Source organism: Thamnophis elegans, chromosome 6 (assembly GCF_009769535.1).
Source record: "Thamnophis elegans isolate rThaEle1 chromosome 6, rThaEle1.pri, whole genome shotgun sequence".
In the NCBI taxonomy this organism is placed as follows: Eukaryota; Metazoa; Chordata; class Lepidosauria; order Squamata; family Colubridae; genus Thamnophis; species Thamnophis elegans.
Genome location: NC_045546.1, coordinates 20,564,348 through 20,585,300, shown reverse-complemented (window position 1 = coordinate 20,585,300; position 20,953 = coordinate 20,564,348). Strand labels below are relative to the sequence as shown.

The 20,953-nt window shown below is 41.2% G+C and overlaps 1 protein-coding gene across 1 annotated transcript in view; it reads right to left on the bottom strand.

Annotated features, from left to right (window-relative positions):
- Positions 1 to 20,029, bottom strand: part of FGF9 (fibroblast growth factor 9) — a 42,207-nt gene extending 22,178 nt beyond the window's left edge. Inside the window, exons 1-2 of the mRNA XM_032220117.1 lie at positions 19,725 to 20,029; positions 2,178 to 2,281 (exon numbers count right to left, since the gene is read on the bottom strand). Coding sequence (XP_032076008.1) covers positions 2,178 to 2,281; positions 19,725 to 20,001 — 381 coding nt within the window. The 5' untranslated portion in view covers positions 20,002 to 20,029. The remainder of the gene's footprint in view (positions 1 to 2,177; positions 2,282 to 19,724) is intronic.
- Positions 20,030 to 20,953: the final 924 nt, after the last annotated feature.

Genomic DNA, 20,953 nt, shown 5'->3' with positions numbered 1-20,953 from the left:
TACTTTTCCAATGTCCCTTCCATGCCGCATCAATTTCTCCCAACTTACATTTGGTTCCCTGCCACCTATACTAGTGTTCTATAATTGCGTTTCCCTATTTGAGAAGCATTGTTCTAAGAGCATGATCAATTTATGATTTTGCCCATTGTGGGAAATTGCACTTTATGTCCTGCTCTTTTTACACGGCCTGCTGCATACATTTCATAACTCTCTAACTGCTTAATTGCTTTGGTAGGATGGGGGAAAAGTTCTTTTACAAGCCCATAGATCTTAAGAAATATCATGGCACATAGCTACATTCTGGGGCTAATAGCTTGCACTCGTCATGTTTATGTGAGTGAGAGAGGGGAGGAGAAGGGGGTATCCACACCAGTAGTAAGTAATTTGCTTCAGCATTCTGCTTTTTTCCCCTTCCCATTGTGCCTTTCTGATATGTAATATGCACTGACAGTTCATCTTCAACTATAAATATTTACTAACTTTCTAAAGCTGAGGAAGAAAAAGATACAAGATACTGGGACCCGTTTTTCTGAATAAAAGAGCATTCCCCCAAGGATCATTTATTATGGCTGTATGCCAGCGACATCACTTGCTTTCCCTGGTTAGGAAACTTGAAAGGAGGGCAGATAACAAAATTATTAAGCAACTGCTTATGTAAGGCTTTTGAAGTTAAGATTATGCTCCTAAGGGGTTTCTGGAGATGGAGTTTCTATCTACTGCAGGGGTGTCAAACCCCTGCCCATGGGGTGCATAGATCTAGACCCTGGAAACATTGAGGGACCAGCCTATGGTGCCTCTGTGAGCAAAAGCAGCACTCAGGACGGCTGCAGTTGGCCCTCCCGAGCTCCATTTTCGCTAGCAGAGCATTGCAGGAGGCCGTTGCCCCCCAAAACGTAGGTCAGGAGCCCATTTCTGCTGGCAGAGCACTTGGGCCACCACAGACAACTCTGATACAAGTGATGTCAAGCTGGCCACGCTCACGCTGGCCACGTTCCCCCCCCCCGAGGTCAAACACAACCCTGATGTCGCCCTCAATGAAATCAAGTTTGACACCCCTGATCTACTGTGTCCACCAAATGCAACATGCTCCAGTATAGCTGTCAGATGCCATTCAACCTATAATGGTTCCATAGAGACTGGAATGACTTAGAATTTCTAAATATTCTGCTACATCAAATCCTACCACTGTTTATTTATATGCCATATGAAAACTTTGCCAACAGCACAAGAATTATACATCTATTGTATTCCTCGGCTGTTCTTGGAAAAGCAAGCAAGGTCTGGTTTTCCTGATGTATCAATCATTAGCAAATCTCAGGATTATAGGCAATGTTGAGAAATTGGAAAAACAGCTCAGAAGAAAATGGAATACATATCCTTATTTTTGAAAATTACAGGAATGTTTTCAGATTTGATTTATAGAAGTTTTAATCTACATCTAAGAAAGATAGCTGCTCTGTGATGCTATCCAAGTGATACGCCAATACCACTGTAGATGAGATAACACAAACAGCAGCTCTTGACAGCGCAAATAGAATCTGATTATTATATTTATCAATTACAAAGAGCAATAGTTACTAGTAAGATCTTATTTATTAATGTATCTATTACATTTATATACCCCATTTCCTCCAGAGTTCAAAGCAGCCTAAATTTTATTCATACAGAATTATCACAACAGAAATATTTAGTAATAGAAAGAACCAAAGTTAACTAATACATTTTATGCCTCAACAAAGATTTAAACCAAAATTCAATTATTCCTTTAAAGGTGCAGTTATATAATTCAGTTGTCCCATCCCAATGCCTAGTTTTACATCATCATCACCATCATTTTAGGTAGTACCTGAATTGTTAAATTTCCAGTCTTAGATTGTGCATTTAACTGTAGATTACCTACACATAAAGCAGATTAATAGTGCTCAAAAATTAAATCCTAAGCACAGAAGAAATACATACAAAATGTGCACCTTTCTTTAAATGAAATCAAAGATTCACCAAAATTAATTTAAATAAAATTGGAAAAATAAGCATTGATAGATTTGGGTATCTTCTTAATGATGTTACATAATTGCTGATGATATGGTTGAGTAATATATTTTAAAAGAATCCCATTAGACACAAAAATAATCAAAATTTACTAGATAAAGACATATTTTTAACTGTAAAATACTTACCGAGCCATATAATTCTCCTTTTTCATTCATTCCCAAATAAAGTCCACTGTCTACCCCTCGAATGCTGACCAAGCCGACTGCTATACTGATAAATTCCAGGATACCTGCAAAATATATAAAGCAAGCGTATTAACATAGCTTTCATTCTCCTGTTTTAATAGACTTGTGTTGACTTTTAATTGACTCAGACGTATTGTTAAAATTGCAGCTGTTTTTCTGCCAAAAAGAATAATGTCAACACATTTATTAGAGTTTAGCAGTTATTAGAGCTTCAGGTAGTTCTAATGCAGAGCTGTCAAACTCCTGGCCCACAGGTTGGATGCTTCATGCGCTGGCCATGCCCATGTCCAGTTGAATGAAGTGGGGGAAAGTCCTGATATGTCATGTGACGCTGCCATGACAATGTGAGTTTGACACCTCTGTTCTAATGCATAAGGCAAACAGGATACCTGCGCCCAGGATACCTGCGAGACCACCTATTGCCAACAGTAGCATCCCACCGTCCAGCGCGATCCCACAGAATTAACCTCCTCAAGAGTGCCGTCGGCCAGACAGTGTCGGCTAGCGACCCCCAAGGGGAGAGCCTTCTCTGTGGGAGCGCCTTCCCTCTGGAATGAGCTGCCCTCAGAGCTTCACGGAATCCCCGACCTCCGGTCCTTCCGACGCGCCCTAAAAAGTTGGCTTTTCCAGCAAGCCGGCCTGGCCTGAATAAAATAAAATATAGGATTAATTTGGTTGTTAATTTTAATTTAATTTTTAAATGTTCATTGTAAATATCAACTGGGGTTTTTTTGGATACTTTATTTAATGTCCCTTTTAATTTTTGTAATATGAGTTTTCTTTTATGTTGTACGCCGCCCTGAGTCCTTGGGAGAAGGGCGGCATATAAATCCAATAAACCTAAACCAAACAGTGTTGAGCTTTTCCTCAAATTATTGCAGAAGAAGAACAAATCATTGTACAAGAATAAAGACAAGGGGCTTTAACACCTACAACTGTTAATTGATCAGGTATTTGTAATCTGACATGTTACCCGCATCTGTATAGCCAACCCATCTTCCCCTCCCCTCCCCCACTTTATCCCAATTTAAATTCTTCATCAATCTAGCCATCCTATCCATCTGATGAAAGTGAGCTTAGGTCCGTTAATAAAATCCGTTAATCAGAAAGGAGGCTACCTGACTTGTCCTTATTATGCAACTCAGGCTTCAAATGAACGTCAAACCAAAAGATGAGGCCTTCAAAAAAAGTAACTTGTTCAAAGATATTTTTATAAGTCCTTCTAATGAAGTGCCTCAGCAGATGCAATGACTCAGCTGACTGTTCCCATGCCAGAACCTACAGATTGGTTGGAAAGAACACTTGAGGGCTACTTTAAAGGGCAAAAGCAGGACAATATTTATGTGACAGCTATGAAAGATTATTCAGAATCTGGCTAAACACATTGCAGAATTTAACCCAAAATGTCTAAGCAAAACATTTCCTGAGCATCAATTTTTAATATGACTGAAATGTTGAAAACTTCAAAAAAATTCGTTAAAGCAAAGGTACAGACTTAAAATGTACATGAGAATAGGCAAGGGTTGAGTGGAAAGAGAAAGGAGAGAGAATTTTAATGGATGGGAATAAAGTCATAATCTCTACTAATGTATAAGGAAAATATGACTATTAGAAAAGCACACATTAAATTTTGTAAAATAATAATACCTGCACATCTTTCATAAAAAGTTATTGCGGGATTCAATAACCTATCTCAGCATCATCAATCCAGCAACAAGGGAAAAAATTGGCAGGTAAAAGTTCTGTAACTTGTCATATAAAGTTCTATGGAACTATTATTGAGCTTTGCTATATATATTATTCATTACTACAAAGGCATCCAATTTACAACTAGGATAATAGTGGCCTACTGGAATCCAGGCATTTAAAATTACTAGAATAACAGTTTTATCAAATAATAAACAAACTAAAATAATCAATAGAACAATCCATGCAAAATTATGCAAAAAAATATGCAAAAAAGCAAGGATAGGGAAATTGGCCAGATAAAAATGCAGTCAGCTTGTTCTGAATGTCCAAGTGAAGTTCTAATGCTAGGTCTTGACTTTAATGACAATATCTATGAGACCAATTGTGTTTTTTGCATAATTTTGCATGGATTGTTCTGAACAGCAGCCAACCATCAAAGATAGCAGGGAGAGCTAAGAAGGGAAGCAGGACAGAGAACCCCAGCTCTCTTTCTGATGCTTCAAAATAGAACTGTTGATTAAGCTATTTTTGAACTATTCCAGGAAAACTATTCCCTTTGAATATACTCATTAAAACAATTTACAGAATGAGTTTGAACAATGATTAAACTTGCTAGTTTAGCCATCTGTCAAAATTTACCTCTTGCCCAACCTATCCTAATAGAATTACAGAATATCACCAATTGGTGATATTGGGTGGAATAGAAAGAAAATGAAACCAAGAGAATTCTCGCCCTCAACCACACCATGTCTTGTATAGCAAAAGCACTTAGCCTTATATACCGCTTCACAGTGCTTTTACCGGCCTCTCTAAGCAGTTTACAGAGTCAGCCTATTGCCCACAACGATCTGGGTCCTCGTTTTACCCACCTCAGAAGGATGGAAGGTTTAATCAACCTTGAGCCTGGTGAGATTCAATCTGCCAAATTGCAGGCAGCCAGCTGTCAGAACGATTGCACTCTAACCACTGCACCACTGCGGCTCTTTATAGAGAATTATGGTATATAGATAGCATTGTTTGCTAAGCTAGAGACAGGGTGGATTTGATTTAAATCAAGTTGATTTAAATCACTAGTAAAAAAGCTTCATTTAAATGAACTCGATTTAAATCATAATTTTTAAAGAGCAACCATCCTGCAGCGACTCCTCCTCTGACCCGCTGTTGAGTCACCAACTATTGCAATATTGCAGAATATACAGCCTCATGCTACATAACTAAGGTCCATTTCATGCTGAATAAACTAAATTATTAATGTATCTTTAAAAGGAAACTATCTTTAGATAAATTTTTATTCCCAAAGCATTTTATTAAAATAAATTTGATAAAAATTAAAAAAAAATCCGATTTAAATTTTTAAAAAATCTGTTTTTTTAAAGTCATTGGTTTTTATCCACCCTGGCTAGGGACCACCAATGGGATAGCGAATGTTATACTGTATAAATTTCTGTTGGCATGAGTATAGCACTAAAGTGCTAGATAGCACTTTAATTTGAAGAATAGCCCTGAATTACTGATCTGTAATACATACAATCTGTGTATCAGAATGTAAAGATATTTATTTATAAATCATCATGCCAGCTGCATATGGCCACTTCCTGTTGGATATAATGCAACGTTCTTTCAAAGCTGCATTCAACTGTTTTCATTCTGCTGTTGAATGTATGCAGCTTACTGCAATTCTCCTTGAGACTTTTAAAAGGTAGGTGACCAAACCTATTTTTCATCAGCAAAAAGTATTTACAAAACATGCTAAGCTGTGATCTGTTTAATCATCATTTATTATGACCAGAATAGCTGGGTTCATATGATATGCTGGGCCATTTATAAGCATAACTGGTAGATCTTTAAAATCAGGAAGTCTACGTAGCTCTACCCAGAATTGGAAGCAAAATTTAATCCAAGCTTTTCTTCAATCCAAAATCTGCAACTGAGGTCTGAATTAAGGCTTCCTTGAAATAAAACTGTTGTGTATCTGTTCTACTCTCTACAACAGCAGAACTAAACATTTGCAATGCAATCTATCCCACTGTAATTTACTTTATTGTTAAATCCCATAGAAGGATGCTCCTCCAAGCAGTTCTTCTAATACTGGATTAAAGATGACATCACCCTTAGTATTTAAGTCTCCCTCAAATCCTGCTGTGCCGCCTTATAGGTAGTACTTGATTTATGACCTCAATTGGAACTGGAACTTTTCCATTACTAAGTAATGCAGTAAATACTTTGTGATATTCTGATACCAGCACACAATCCTAGGTATCTTAGAATTCCCTCTAGCACTGATGGAATTAACATGTTATTAACAGAATAATAAACCTATAACTACTATTTATATGCAATTCACTAAACCACTATAGTTTTAAAATTACAATTGCATCCATAAAAGTACTGCTTTGTTTATATTAAATACCTATGATCTTTACCATCTGTTGGCAAGGTAGTACCTATCAATAGAAGTGATGACTTCACAGCTTGATGTCAAAGAATCTGAAAGAATGCCTCTCCTTATATGTGTCTACCTGTACCTTAAGGTCATCTTCAGCCATCCCAGACCATTATCTCATCCCAGCTCGTAACTGAAGCTACTTAAAACCATTTTTACCTATCCCAGGTCTGAAATTGTGTTTTCTCTGTTCTTACTACACAATGAATACAATCTAGAACTCTTACATCAACCTATATGGTTAAGAGGTTGGGATTTCCCAGTCTCAATGGTTGCTTTAGGCTGTTTTGGGTATGACTCTTCTCTCCAATCACTGGACACTGGCTTCCAAGGCTATTTTGTTTTTGGCTGCATAGCACAGTTGTTTTCAGAAGACATCTGCCACCTAATGCTTAACCAGCACCTTCCAAAGTATTTGCCAAATCATAATGTAATAAGTTTCCTTATTACATGGGTTTAATGGGGTTTTTTTTGGGGGGGGGGGGGTGTTTTGGAGAACATGTGAGTTCAATGCTGCACAAGTTAATTCAAACAGGAAATAAATGAGCTCTGCTATTCAAAGTTGACTCACTTCCATCCTTCCGAGGTGGATAAAATGAGGACTCAGATTGTTGGGGGCAATATGCTGACTCTGTAAGCCGCTTAGAGAGGGCTGTAAATCACTGTAAAGTGGTATATAAGTCTAAGTGTTATTGCTATCTATAAAGTTCTGGTTCTATCCTCAAGAGAGATATTATAGGTTTTCTGATGTTTCTGCTGACAATGGCCATATCATCTGTGGTTTTGAGGGGGTGGATGAGAAGCAGCTACACTTTGTGACATTTCGGTTATTCCACATTAGAACTAGCTAAGGATGAAACTCTTATACTGCTGGCTGCTCCCTCCTGTTTCACATTGAGCCAAAGTATCACATTAGCATGTGAGCCAAGTTCTTCTAACATGGGTCCATAGCATTCTTTTGAAAGAATGCTAGAGCATCTTCAGAAAAAGTTTTACTTCCAGTACACTAGCAAAGAGGAAAATCTATACCAGGGGTATTACGGCCTGCGGGCTGGATGCATCACGTCTAGCCCCTGCCCAGTTTAGCTTAAGTCCCGATATGTCATATGATTCTACCATGACACGGGTTTGACACCCCTAGTCTATAACTGAGCAGAACCTTCAGGAAAACTCCTTTCCTACTTCACCCTGTTGCTCTCCTCCATGACTGCAATCTTGTCAGTTGAGCTGTTTTGAGAAATGGTTTTAGCATTTTTCCAGAAGATGCTTAGACCCACATTCAGAATTAGCATGCCTAAGAGATAACAGATGAGAGGCACCTCTATACCTATGATGTATTAAATGATAAATTTGAGTTAATCCAGCTGGTTCAAATAATTTAGCCATACTCACCCATTCCCACAAGAGACATTAATGAAGTTAATTAGTGGTTGGTTTTCCTACTAGTAGGTAAGTGCGTGACCCGACAATTGCGCGATAGACATATGCGCACTGACAAAATAGTGCCGATTAAAACGCGATGTCAAAATCGTGACAACAAATTTGCGACAACAAAAGCGCAACGACAAAAGCACGATGACAAGCACAATAAAATCTAAAAATTTTAGGGTTAGGGTTATAATGTATGTATATGCGTCCCACTATGTAGTTTGTTGATGACGCAATTTTGTCGGCGCACATTTGTCAGCGCGCTTTTGTCGAAAATCAATTAGCGGTTTTGTCGGCGCGCATTTGTCTGTCGCGGTTTTGCCAGTGAACCGGTAAGTGATGTTTGATGGGTTGAAAAACATGCCAGGGGATTTATCATTTGCTTTTCTTACTTTTTCCACATTGAAAACAAACTACCATTCCTTGAGCATCTTTATTGAGAGAATAAGGATTAGCAATGGGATCAGCAACATTTATGGCAAAAGATTTTTAAAAATTTGTTTTAGATTAAGAGTTTTCAATGGATCATGGCACACTACAGTTAACCAACTATGATTAATTTCAAACAAGTCGATTTCATACTGAATGTGGAACCTATCTTCCCTACCCATAATTATAATTAATCACAGTTTAAGATTTAGGTTAAAGAAAATGGAGACAAGGTAGAAATTATAGGGCTATTGTTCAACTTAGTAGTATTAAACTAAGCATGACTTATTCAAAAGGAAAAAAAAACTCAAGACAAAGTAAAACAGAACTCAAGGCCAAAAGTATTAGTCTCAGAAGTGGGCTAAGTTTCACATGCATGTTTCTTAGCATGTAAAACTATTTCACTGCACTCTTCAAAGAATGGCTGAAAATTCCAAGGAGAATTTTAAGTACCAAGAAGAAATTTCAGACACAGAAATATAATGAGGTAACATTCAGTACATCAAGAAGTAGGACATGGCAATGACAGATATCCAGGGCAAAAACTGTGACATTGTACTTTCTGTAACAGAGCCTGACAATGCTTAAACCACTAAATTATGAACATCAGAATTTTTACAAATGTTGGCTTGGAAGACATATGCTGGATACTTTTATCAACTTAATGGGGGAGGGGGGGGGATCTGTAAAATACCAAGTCATAAATCATTCTTTAAAAACCAACACAAGGCAAAATGGGCAGCAAAGAAATCTAATTAAAAAAAACCTGACAAGCACATACCATGCTAAGCCAATAACCAAACAAACCCCATTATGGTTTGCTACATAGCTGAACCCCTAAAAGAGGTGATACTTTCATACCAAACTGTTTTCAACTTGCACTAACCTCCAAAGCAGTGTGAACTGCTGCAGCCTGAAAAAGTAGGGAACTCACCAAATCATTCTAATCTGACCTGTATTCCCTGCAACTGACCAACAAGGAATTGCAAAAGCACAATTTGACAGCAAACCCCTATTTTAGTTGCTGCAGGTATTAGAGAAGGTAGAAATTAAATCCCTCTCCCCAACTCCACACAAAAAAGAAATCAAGACAAATTGTGTACACATGATGGGAAACAATATCCTGAAAAGGGGAGGATATAACCAACACTACATTGTTTTTAACAGTATCTGAAGGTATTTTTTAACTTAAGATTTATAATTAGACTCCCTTTGATCCATTCATTTTGCCTCACTTGTTCAAAAGCAATACTTGCATCAGCTGGATGCACCCACAGAACTAATGAAAACGTCCAGTTTCAAGGGAATTAATATATCAGAGCACTAGGATTGTGTAGGTTTGAGGGTCATCTTAATGATACAGTTATCACCTTCTATCTGTTGAACTGAAAATATCCTGCCCGTTGCAATTGTCTCATCAGATTCTCTAAAACAGCTGGCATTCTAGTTGAATTGTAGAATATGCAGTTGCTGCATTTCATCTGCAGTCTTTCTGAAAATCTGAACTGTGTTACAGCTGCAGCTTTTCCTGGTCTTTGCACAGATCTGACTGCTGCATCATCACCAATGTGAGCTGGAGTCACAAGCTATGCATGGAAGGTCACAGACTGCAGAAGGATGAAAGAAACATGTATGTTTTTGCTTTGTTTTTTTAATTTCCTGTCCTTCCATCTATTTAGGATTAATTATCTTCCATTCAGAAATTGTTTTTGCCTGGAGAAGAATGTAAAGAAAACTCCCTGAAGGTAATGGGAAATATATTTGCCAAATGCCTTCCCATTTCAAAGTGTTGGCTCTGCTTCCAGAAGAGCATAAATAATAAAAGTTAACAGGCATCTTTTATTTAAGGAATCTATAACTCTACAGAAAAGGGAAAATCCACACACCTGCCAAATGTTTCATTTTTTTAACTGCCCATCATTAAAACAGGCAGGTGTGTATGTGACAGGAAGGCTTATATTTTGCAGGAACCTCTTAAGAATCAAGACATGTGATTTAATTTCCATCTCATTTTTTCCTTCTACAAATGCAGGGCAACATATGTAGTAGTGCTTACTGTTTTATACATTTATTGTGAGCAGTTAGGAAAGAATTTGTAATACAAAGGGAATACCCTATTTCTTCAGTTTGACATAGTCTGTTGATAAATTTCACGGATGCCAAATACAGTTATGTGAGATAAAATCTTATGTCACTTCCTTGCGGTCTTTGCAAATTGTACAGGTAGTCCTCAACTTAATGACCACAACTGAGCCCAACATTTCTGTTGCTAACCAAAACACTTGAGTTTTCACCTTTTCTGCCAATTAGGCAAATCACTAGTTGTTAAGTGAACCTGGCTTCCCTGGATGACTTTGCTTGTCAGAAGATGGCTTGGAAGATTACAAATTGTGATCACATGATCCCAGGACAGTGCAACTGTCATAACTATATGCCAGTTGCCAAGTGCCTGAATTTTGATCATGGGGATGCTACAATGGTCATAAGTATGAAAACTGGTCATAAGTCACTCGTTTCAGTGCTGTTATAATTTTGAACAGCCAGTAAATGAATGGTTGTTAAATCCAGGACTAACTGTACTTGGAAAATTAAAAATGGTAGTTTGCCATAACTCACAGCTTAGTTTGTATCTCTGCACACTTGCCAGGGGAAAAAAAACAAAAGTTAACTTAAATAGTAGAAAGTATTTGAGGGACTTAAATAGGCAAGACAAAGCAATTGCAAGAGCTTCCTTTAGGTAAGTAGAACAGTTGTCAGTAGCCAGGACATTATGGTAGTCATTTTGGGTAACAGATAAACTATCCCCTATGCCAGCTATTTGAGAGATCCAAAAATGCCAAAACGACTATTGACAGCCTACCACTCAAGTACAGAAAAGACGTCAGAATGAAACAAGTTATTTGAAGCTCTGATTCCAATGATTTGCTCAGATCAAGAATCTAAATTAAAGCACTCTTGATAGATGATTGCTCAACCTTCACCTGGATATATTCAGTAAATGGGAGCTCACTACTCCTCTAGTTACTTGATTTTACTTTTGATCTGAGAGTTAGTTTGGTTCAGAGATTAAGGCTAGAAACTGGGAAATTGAGTTCTAGTCCCACATTAGGCATGAAGTCAACTGGATGACCATGAGCCATGAACTTTAAACCAGGGCTGTCAAACTCCTGGGCCCACGTGCTGGCCACGCCCACACGCAGTTTAGCGAAGGGGGGGAGTCCCGATATGTCACATGGAGGCATGATTTTGACACCCCTGCTCTAAACCCTGAAAGGAGGCAATGGCAAAGCACTTTTGAAAAATCTTGGAAAGAAAACTGCAGGGACTGCATTTGCCTGGAGTCAACGCTAATTCGAAGGTGTGCACATGTATATGCCCTTTGAATTGCTCATTACAAGGAAAATAACTTCTGATATTCAGCTGCAACCTGCTCTTCTCAAATGCATTATTCCATATCCTGTCCTAAGTCATGGGAAACTTCTAGGCAATATCTTTTCAACTACCATATTTTTTGGAGTATAAGACGCACCAGAGTATAAGACACACCAAGATTTTGAAGAGGCAAATTTAAAAATAAGTATTTGCACTCTGCAGACCTCCCAAAAATGACCTGTTTTTTGTAGGAGGCTTATAGAGTACTCCTGGGGGCTAGAGGGGGACAAATGAGCAAAAAATGGCCCTCCCCAGCCCTCAGGAGCACTTTGGAAGCCTCCTATAGGCTATGCCTCCTATAGCCTCCTATAGGCCATTTTTGCAAAGATGGTGGGTTTTCGGGAGGCCAAAAATGTTGTATTCAGTGTAGAAGACGCGCCCAAATTTTCACCCTCTTGAGGGGAAAAGGTGCGTCTTATACTCCGAAAAATACAATATTTACCACCTGCTCCCATATGCTCTTACTATAGCCTCTTCTCAGGACTAAACATACCCTGTTCCTTCCACCTGTCTTCAGAGAACTTAATTCCTAGACTCCTAATTCTCCCTGTTGTCTAAACCACTTTTATAATAGGGTAAGCAGAATGCAGAATAAACTGGAACGTTATTTTGTGTAATTTAGAAGCCATAGTTCTGCACCTTAAAACTGTATTTGTCTTTTTGGCAGTCACATCACATCGACTTACATTTAGTTCTCAATAAGCTATTATTCCTATTTCACCAGAATCATTACCAAGCCAGAACACCCCTATCTTATACATGCAGATTTCATTTATTTTTCTTAAGATCATTTTGCATTTCTCTCTGCTAAGTTTCATTCCATTCAACCAGCTTTTATTTAATATTTCAAGTTTATCAGCAGATGTTATGTCAGTCTCTACTAACTTACATTCTGTACTGCCAGAAAAACACAACTCTGACAAAACTGAGTTATGCCACTGATCAGCATTTCTTCTCAGGAGACACCAATCTTGACAGCTAACATGCCTATCCAATCAATCCACCTGACAGTTCATGGGCAAAAAATCTATACCACTTAATAAAGCCACATTCATAGGTATTATTCCCAAATTCTGTCAGAAGTCAAACTTTCCCAATAGGTCCTGCATAATCTAACACACTGTCAAATCTAGAAATGAAACAGTCCTGGAATGGGGCAGTGGGGTGGAGATGGAACAATCTAACAGTTAGCTATTTAATGGTCATACCTAATTAAATGCCAAAGTACTCCAACCAACTTTTCAAAAGACTGCTAATTACAATGTCAGAAGATATAGTCAAATATTTTGTTATAACCAAGATAAATTATGTCTAAGGCATTCCAACAGTCTATTTATTCAGGAAGTTTTAAGGTTTGCCTGAGTGAGGAACCAACTGAAAATTCCAGGGATATTAATTAGACCATGTTGAAAAAATATCTTTGAAGAAGTAAATGATAAGCCACGTCCCCAAATCCTTGCAAGGATACAGTCACATCACCTCCTACAGTTCTATTCCATTTTGAAGGCTTCTTTTCCCCCCTCAAGATTCTTGAAGGTATAGATACTTCTAACATAACTTCTCCTCCCTTTCTATTGTTTCTGTTCTTTTCAATAAATTGCATCCTCAGCTGCTAAATTCCTGTTTGGAGAGTCAGTCAGATATCCTTTACATGTTTGATTAAACACTTCAGATATGAAGCATAGTTTAATGGATCATCTGGACTTCCATTAAACTATGGAAGTTGGGACTTAACTGGGAAATTGTCTTAATAAATGAATAGATGGTCCCAAGCATTCTGTATTGCTTAGCTTGCCCCACAGGTTGGATTTACACAATGTACTAAAATGTAAATTTGAATTAAACACATTTCCTAAGGTCACGTTAGATTTGACCGATTACAGACCATCAAGACGTTACTTAGTGACTACAGATATATTTTCTTCATGATGATCTCTCCCTGACTTGCTCCTTCAGCTTTTCCAACATTGAGCTCATCACCCCAATAACTAAGTCTATTGACCTTACTGCTGATGGTCCTATTCTTTTCTTCTATCTTTTTCACCATTAAACCCTTCTCCAGAGCTCACATAAGAAAGATTCTTTGCTCAAATGATAACTGTATTATGTTCTGGCTCACCTAGCATGTTAAGAGAATCCCCCAGCTTCCATACAAAACCACATGCTGTCCAACTCTACCTTAGCATGCTGTACAAAAGCCAACTACAGAACCATAATGTTGGATACACTTACACCAAGTAACCCTTGTTCAATGCATAATCTGCCCAGGCTACTCAGTACTCTCTTTCCCTGGTAAATGAGCATCACAGTCTCCATTGAAATCTTTCCAATTGTGTAAAGGGCAGCTTCCCAACCAGATGTTCCAATGTCAAACAACTTTTGCCTACACCGCGTTACCCCACAAAAGTCCTGAACATTTTTGCCATCATTACATTTTCTAATCCTGCTTTCTGAACAGCAGAAAACAAGGCAATCTCCTTCTGAAGGGGCAAAGCCCTGGATACTTCAAACCATCTTTTGTACAAGCCCATTAGGGGCAGGGAATAAACAAGGAAGGCAGATACACACACCTAACCCTCCGTTTACAAGGGAGCACGCACTAAAACAAGCCTGGCGGCTGAATTTTAGTTTTGGCTCTGCGGCTGCACGGTGGAAGGAAAAGAAAGGGCCAGAAAAGACAAAAATAGCTCCCGAAGCAGCAAGCTCTGTTTAGCAGCCGCAGGCAGCGAAGGAAATAAAAGCGGGCCGTGAGGCGAGGTCAGTCCTCCGAGGGAAGAGGCTCGCGCGTCCCTCTCTCTCTCCAGTCCTCCGGCACCACCTTGCTCTTCAAAGGCCTCAAACCGGGGAGAGCAGCGGCAAGCCTGGGCAGAAAGGGAAAAGGGCTCCCTCCCTTCCTCCCCATACTGTCCCCAAAAGTGTTACTGCGGGTCCACTTCTCCATTTCTCTGCAACTGGATTCCCTAGTACAGTCTGGGTGGGTGGGTGAGGGGAAGCAAACACCTGCAGCAGTTGGGTTTTTACGCCCCCGCGGGACGGATTGCAAAAAAAAAAAAAAAAGAGGGGGGGTGAAAGCCGTTTGGAGCCGTGAGAACAAGGCTCCCCCATCTCTGCGCTGCACAATTCCAGACGCCAGTTGGGGGTCGTCCAAGAGTTAGAGCTTTCCTTTCCTTGCCACACCCCACACCCCTGTCGGCCTTCCCCGGATCCCTGTGGCCCAGCTCCCTAGTTTTCGTGGGCGCACTGCAGATTTGCCAGGCGGTTGAAGGACCTCGCCGTGCGGACGTTCGCACTTCACGGAGATGTGCGGCCCCCCCGCTCCTACTCGGGACGGCGCTTGGGCATCAACCTTGCACCAAGGTTTTTCCCTACGTCAGAACTGGCCCTTGCCAACCTTATCCGGGAGGCGCGAACCCGGTCCTGTCACGCAGCTGCCGGGTTCTCCCTTCTGCCCGCTATTGCGTAGACGAGCTCCCTGGATAGAGCGCGCGGCTCCCAATGGCGCGCGCGTTCTGTCTCGGTTCCGCGGCCTTTTAATTACTCGGCCTCAATTTATTGGACAACTAAAACCGTGGATGGTTACTTTGCGGTTTAGTCCATTTTCTTTCTCCTGCTTTTGCCAGCAGTTAACTGCGGGAAGGGGAGGGGCAGTATTCAATTTATTAGATTAGATTAAAGAGAAAACCACGAGGGATGCGTGTAGTAGTGGAGAGTAAGGCCAACGCAATAGGCATCCCTTTCCACCACACTTCTAGCGATCATGGTGGCCAAATTTTGAGAGACTGCGATACTTTGTATAGTGACAGATTGAAAAAAAAACCGGCCTTGGTCAACTCCAAAAGACTAAAACATGTTGCAGGAAAGGTGTAAATTTTACAGCAAGATAAAACTGGCACATAGGGTTTTTGTGTTTTTTTACATCGCTGAACACATTTACTAATGTGAGGAGGGTGTAAACACCACAATGAATCTATATGATTCTTTGGCATGATGAATGAATCTATATGATTCTTTGGCATGATGCTACAATGGACTTTAAATCAAATGCAAAAATCTTTATTTCTTGGCTAGTAGCCACTAATAGCCTGATTTTTTTCAGTACCGATCTGGTGGTAGTCTAAATGAACAGGTAAATAATCTGAAAACTATATACAATCATTCAGAGATAAGACTGCAGAACAGCCTGTCCAGACCCAGTGTTTTCTAAATATGCTGGAAATTTGGAATTGGCATATCTGGAAGGCACTGGGGAAGTGTTTTTCAGAAGCTATTATCAATATATTAGTTGTGCTACTAACTGCAGTTCCCAAACATACTAGAATAGTATTCTTCTGGATTGAGAATAGAAATCTCCTGTCAGCTATATCTTATTTGAGGCGAAGAATGGATCCAAGTATAAATTAGGGATGGGATTACACCCTCCATTTTTATGGTAATGAATTCCTGTTTCAATCTTAATAAAAAGGCAAGCTTTTTTAAAAAGCATATTCTACAGCTTTTATATAACTGCATGACTGCCCTGGTCTCTGTACAATCTAGAAACCAAACTAGGTATAAAAGAAGTCAAGATATATAAAACTTGGTATCTTGCCAGGGATATTCAGGGAGGCTCAGTCCTAGGTTTCCCCCCCTCTAAAAGATATAATGTATTCCACAGGTGGTTTTTATTCTTTTGTTGGAGTCACCTGTGCTCTGCAGGTGCCATTCCAGGAATCTGAATTGTGCAGGCAGTTTTTCTTTCTTTCATGTTTATAGCTTTATTAATCTAGTTCATCTACAATCAGGATTCCTTTACAACAGCTGGACATACTGTAAGTCAGCTTCCAGGCTGCAGAGTTTCAGAAATAGCACCTGTGGGTTTGCTTCACATAGTATGCATGCTGAAAATATGGCCTATATCAACTCAGGAAGTTGGATTTATTCAGTTAATGATGGAGCAACAAGTTATATGTAAATAGCTACTGAATTCAGTGGAATCTGTCCTAAATGGGTGGTCATGGGGTTTGCAACCTTATAATTTTCACTGTATGATTTGCTGTGATGAAGCAAAACCCCATATTTATTACTTATTACTAATAGACATTGACCACACTGCCATTTTCTATACATTTTGGACTTTTGCAGCCACAATTACCCAGTGCAAAGTTACTGAATCTGAATTCTAATACTAATTCTAAGGATGTTTTCTACTGGTATTAGAGGGGGGTGGTGTTGTCAAAAAATTAAAGGTGGTGTTCATACCTATATGCTGCAATCTAAGCACCACCTTTTTTCAGGATGCTTTGTGATAAACATTTAAAAGAGAAGGAAGGGGTTGGATCGCATGGTGGTAGATGCTCTTTGACTTTTTTTGACAACTCTGCAAACATCCTGCTAGAAAAGAGGACATCACCACATCTAGCCCTATAACTTTACATAATCTTCCAGATTTTTCTTGTGCACCACTGCAAAGTTATTCTTTTCAAGTGAAAACAGCTGGATTTTTGTTACATTAAAAGAAGAAAAACAAAAGCAAACCCCAGTATTTCTGATTTATAAAACAGAATATTAGCTGGCATAATTTCCCAATTCTGTGTAATAAATGGTCCCCTAATTAAATTTCCCTTGAGTCAAATTCCCACTCTACCTGGACAGCTCATAGTGTTTCCCTGATAACAATGCAAAAGCCCACTGTTTTCTTAGCCATTTGATCTGCTCTCCTGGGATTTTCTGGATGCTTCCCATCCTCTTACTACTACTACATCCTACAACTGCTACTTAACTCTCACTTTTCTTAGACTGCCACCCTTCAAAAGGAGTAAAGGTCTTCCCCACTTTTAAGAGCCCCTAGTTGTAGCAGGTAAGGTGGATAGCCATTTAAATTAAAGGATCTTGAATTTAACTGCAAATGATGCATTGCTCTGAACCGCTGGCATAGCCAGTGCCCCTTGGGATTTCTTTCTTTTCCTTTTCCTTTTTTTAAAGATCTGTCCTTCTGTAAAGGGGGCTATTTAATTCAGGGCCACCTCAAGCGAGTGGAAAGGAGTGGTGGTGATAGGGGAAGCGGCGGAGTTTAGGACCCCGCGGCATTGTCTTCGAGCTGCTGCTGCTGTTGCCGCCGCGCAAATGCGCGAGGAAGCAGCAGCTTCAGCTCGGCCACCGTACACCTGCTACCGGCTGAGCCCGCGGACTGGTGCTGAGCGTCAGAAGACCCGATTGCAGCCTTTTAACATGCCACCGCTTCCGATCTTCGCACACGAAAATTGTACCGTAAAGCCTCCAGTCCGGTCTTTGAGCGCGCGCATGCATGCATTCTATATGCATCTCATACATTATATACATACAGCCACGCTCACACCCTGCACCAGATCTCCACCGCTGCATGATAAGGGCCACGCAAAAAAAAAAAAAAAAAAGCCATTCCGGAGCAAAAGGGGCATGCGGAGGGAGGACGGAGCGGGCTCCAAACCCAATTCCTGCTAAATCGCCCAACTTTCTCCCCTCCAGGAATTGCTACCGCCTCTTAAGATGCCTTTCAATGTCGCACGCACGCCCCGGCGTTTTATTAAGGGAAAGGGGTTCCTGGGAGCTCCGCAAGTCTGATTCTCTTCGTAAACCGCGTTGGGGTAGAGGGAGGGGGGGCGAAAAGCGGGTGTATGTCCTCAAGAGCTAAGGAAACCCAATTCAGGCAAGAATAAAAAGGAGGTGGGGTGGCTTAACAAGACCTAGTTCGTTTTCCCCCTTCGAAGGACACCCTTTCGTTACAGAACTGCGGCATTTCCCAATGGCTCTCGAAAGCAATAAAAGATACGAAATGGAGATATATATATATCAGGACCGCGGGAAGGGAAACCACCACTGAACTGTTTTATCTTTTTATGATCTGGGCCAAGTGCAGTCAGGTGGATTTCCAGTCAAGTCCTTCCCAACAGCACTCGGCTCTCCGAAGTGGGATTGCTTCATTCTCTCCAGTCTCCAAAGTTCAGCCTGTACAATTAAAATCATGAGCCGCCACTTAAACCCTGCGATATCAATCAAAACGCGCGGACGGTGCCTTTTGAATGCGTGGCACAGCGTCCTCCCTGGCACAAGAGATAGGAATTATAGCTCCCATCATTCCCAAATCACGCTATTGGGGGGGTGGGGGGGAGAGACACACACAAAGGCATTTGCGATTCCAGTGCGGCTAGTTGGGGAAGGCTGAATTGGCCGGCTGTCTATGCTGAGTCACAGAAAATTTCCTGAGAGAGGGCTTTAAAAAAAACCCAAACTTTAAGCGAAGTCTGTGTGCAGCTGCTAACCAGCGCGGGTCTTTCATTTGACGCTGGAATATATCTAAGCATGCGGACATTACCCCATGCAACAGAAACGCGAAGATAGGCGAAGGCTTCCTTTCCTTTCGTGCTAGAATTATTTCGGGACCAAAACGTCTTGGTTTATTATGCCGGTACCGACAGACAGAGGGGCTGGCTGTGTGCGGACAACCCTTCTCTCTCTCTCTCTCTCTCAAAAAAAAAAAGGGGGGGTCCCTTCAGCAACGAAGAGCTAGTGCAGGGACGAAAGGCGGCCGAAAACGGCTCTTCCAGACGTTCTGCTGCAGTTTAAGCAGGTGGATAGGAGCAGATAGGAAAAGCGGGTAGGGGAGGGAAGATCGTGTAAACACTTTACAGAATGGTGAAAGTGAAAAAGCCCAATTTTCTCGGCACGTCTGCTTACTTAAGAGTTAATAGAGACGCCTGGGCTGAAGAGCCAGAGAATTCCTGCCAGGATTGGAAACTGTTTCACTGAAAAGCCGGGCTACACCTCTGCGGAGAAGGGACCCTTCCCTCTCGTTATTAACACTTGCATTTACTCCTAAGCGAAAGAGCGGCCCGCATCAATCGCTTTTACCACGCTATACTGCTTTTTTATCCCCCCACCCCACTTGGACACTCGCAGGGATCTGCAAATTCTCACCACAATGCCATCCACCAGCAGCATCCACTCCTTTTCCTCTCCGCCACCCCCCTCCCAGCCGCCCACCTTGCGCAAGGAAGGACTTCTGGCATAGCCCTCCCACGGCCACCAGGGGGTTAACCGCCCATACCTACCAAATCTGCTGTGGTCTTGCCTGGTTCCTTGGATCGTACCATTGGGGAAAATCTCTAAGTGAAATCCAGTCCTGCAATAGAGCTGCCTCCGCCTCAGGATGCCTCTTAAGTGATCCAAGTCCGTTACCGCAGGCCCCCGGGGGAGTCCACCTGCTTCGGACTGCCCTAGGTGGTCGCTTAACAAAACCGGGCTGTCCGCCGGCAAGACGGGCACGTTCCCAAAGGGGCCGGCGTCTTGGACCCCGAGATAGTTCCCAACTTCACCTAAAGGAGCCATCAGGAGCGGAGAGGGTTGGAGGAGGGGGGGAAAGGTAAACGAGGTTTTTTGGGGGGGGGTTGGCAGCAAATTGTAATTGCTAGTGCCCAACCTAAGATTTTTTTTCTTCAATTTTTTTTTAAAAAATGTGTCTCCACTCCGTTCTTCCCCCTTCCACTTGCAGTTACGTTGAGGGAAGGTGGGGAGGGGGGGAAGAGATTTCTGTTTTAATCCATCAGTAATCGCACCGGATTCCAGACTAAAATAAAAAAAAAAGGACACCGGAATAAAGTAGCCCGCTGTTTTGGGTTCAAGGTCAAATCGCCCACTCAGTCTGAAAAAAGCAGCGCGCTCGCTCCGCACCGGGACATAGCTCTCTCAGCCCCCCTCGGGTTGTGGGTCTAGAAGCAGCGGACGAGGTCTATGTTCCCGGGGCTCTTAGCAGGCGGTGAGGTCTTCTGCCCATTCAGCCGTGAAAAGAATCAAAATCCGTAGTTTCTCCATTGGGCTTAGGAGCGGAATGACCATAGCAACTTCGGCGCCTTAGGCGTTACAGAGGGCAGTGGGCAAATACATTATCGATATATGGCATCTCAGATGCCCGGCGGACGCCAGGCCCCCTTTTTTTTATGGGATCTGCTTCCCCAAAGACATGCGCTCTTTTTAGTCTATACCAGACTGCATCTATCAGCATGAATCCTAAAAAGGAGGGGAAAGGAAGGGGGGAGAAGAATAAGGGAGGGACATTCACATTGGCTGGCCGAGGTAAATCCTCCCCCCGAAAGGATAAGGGGATTTCTTAAAAATAATAATATTTTAAAAACTTTTTGGGCGTCCAGATCTATTATCCAGAATCTCTCTCTCTCTCTCTCTACGCGGATGCTCCTCGGTTCAGCCCGGCCGACGTTCCAGCCTCGAACCACCCAGGCAAGAGGGAAGGCAGCTCCGTCCAAGTGCGGGGATCTTTTCTTCG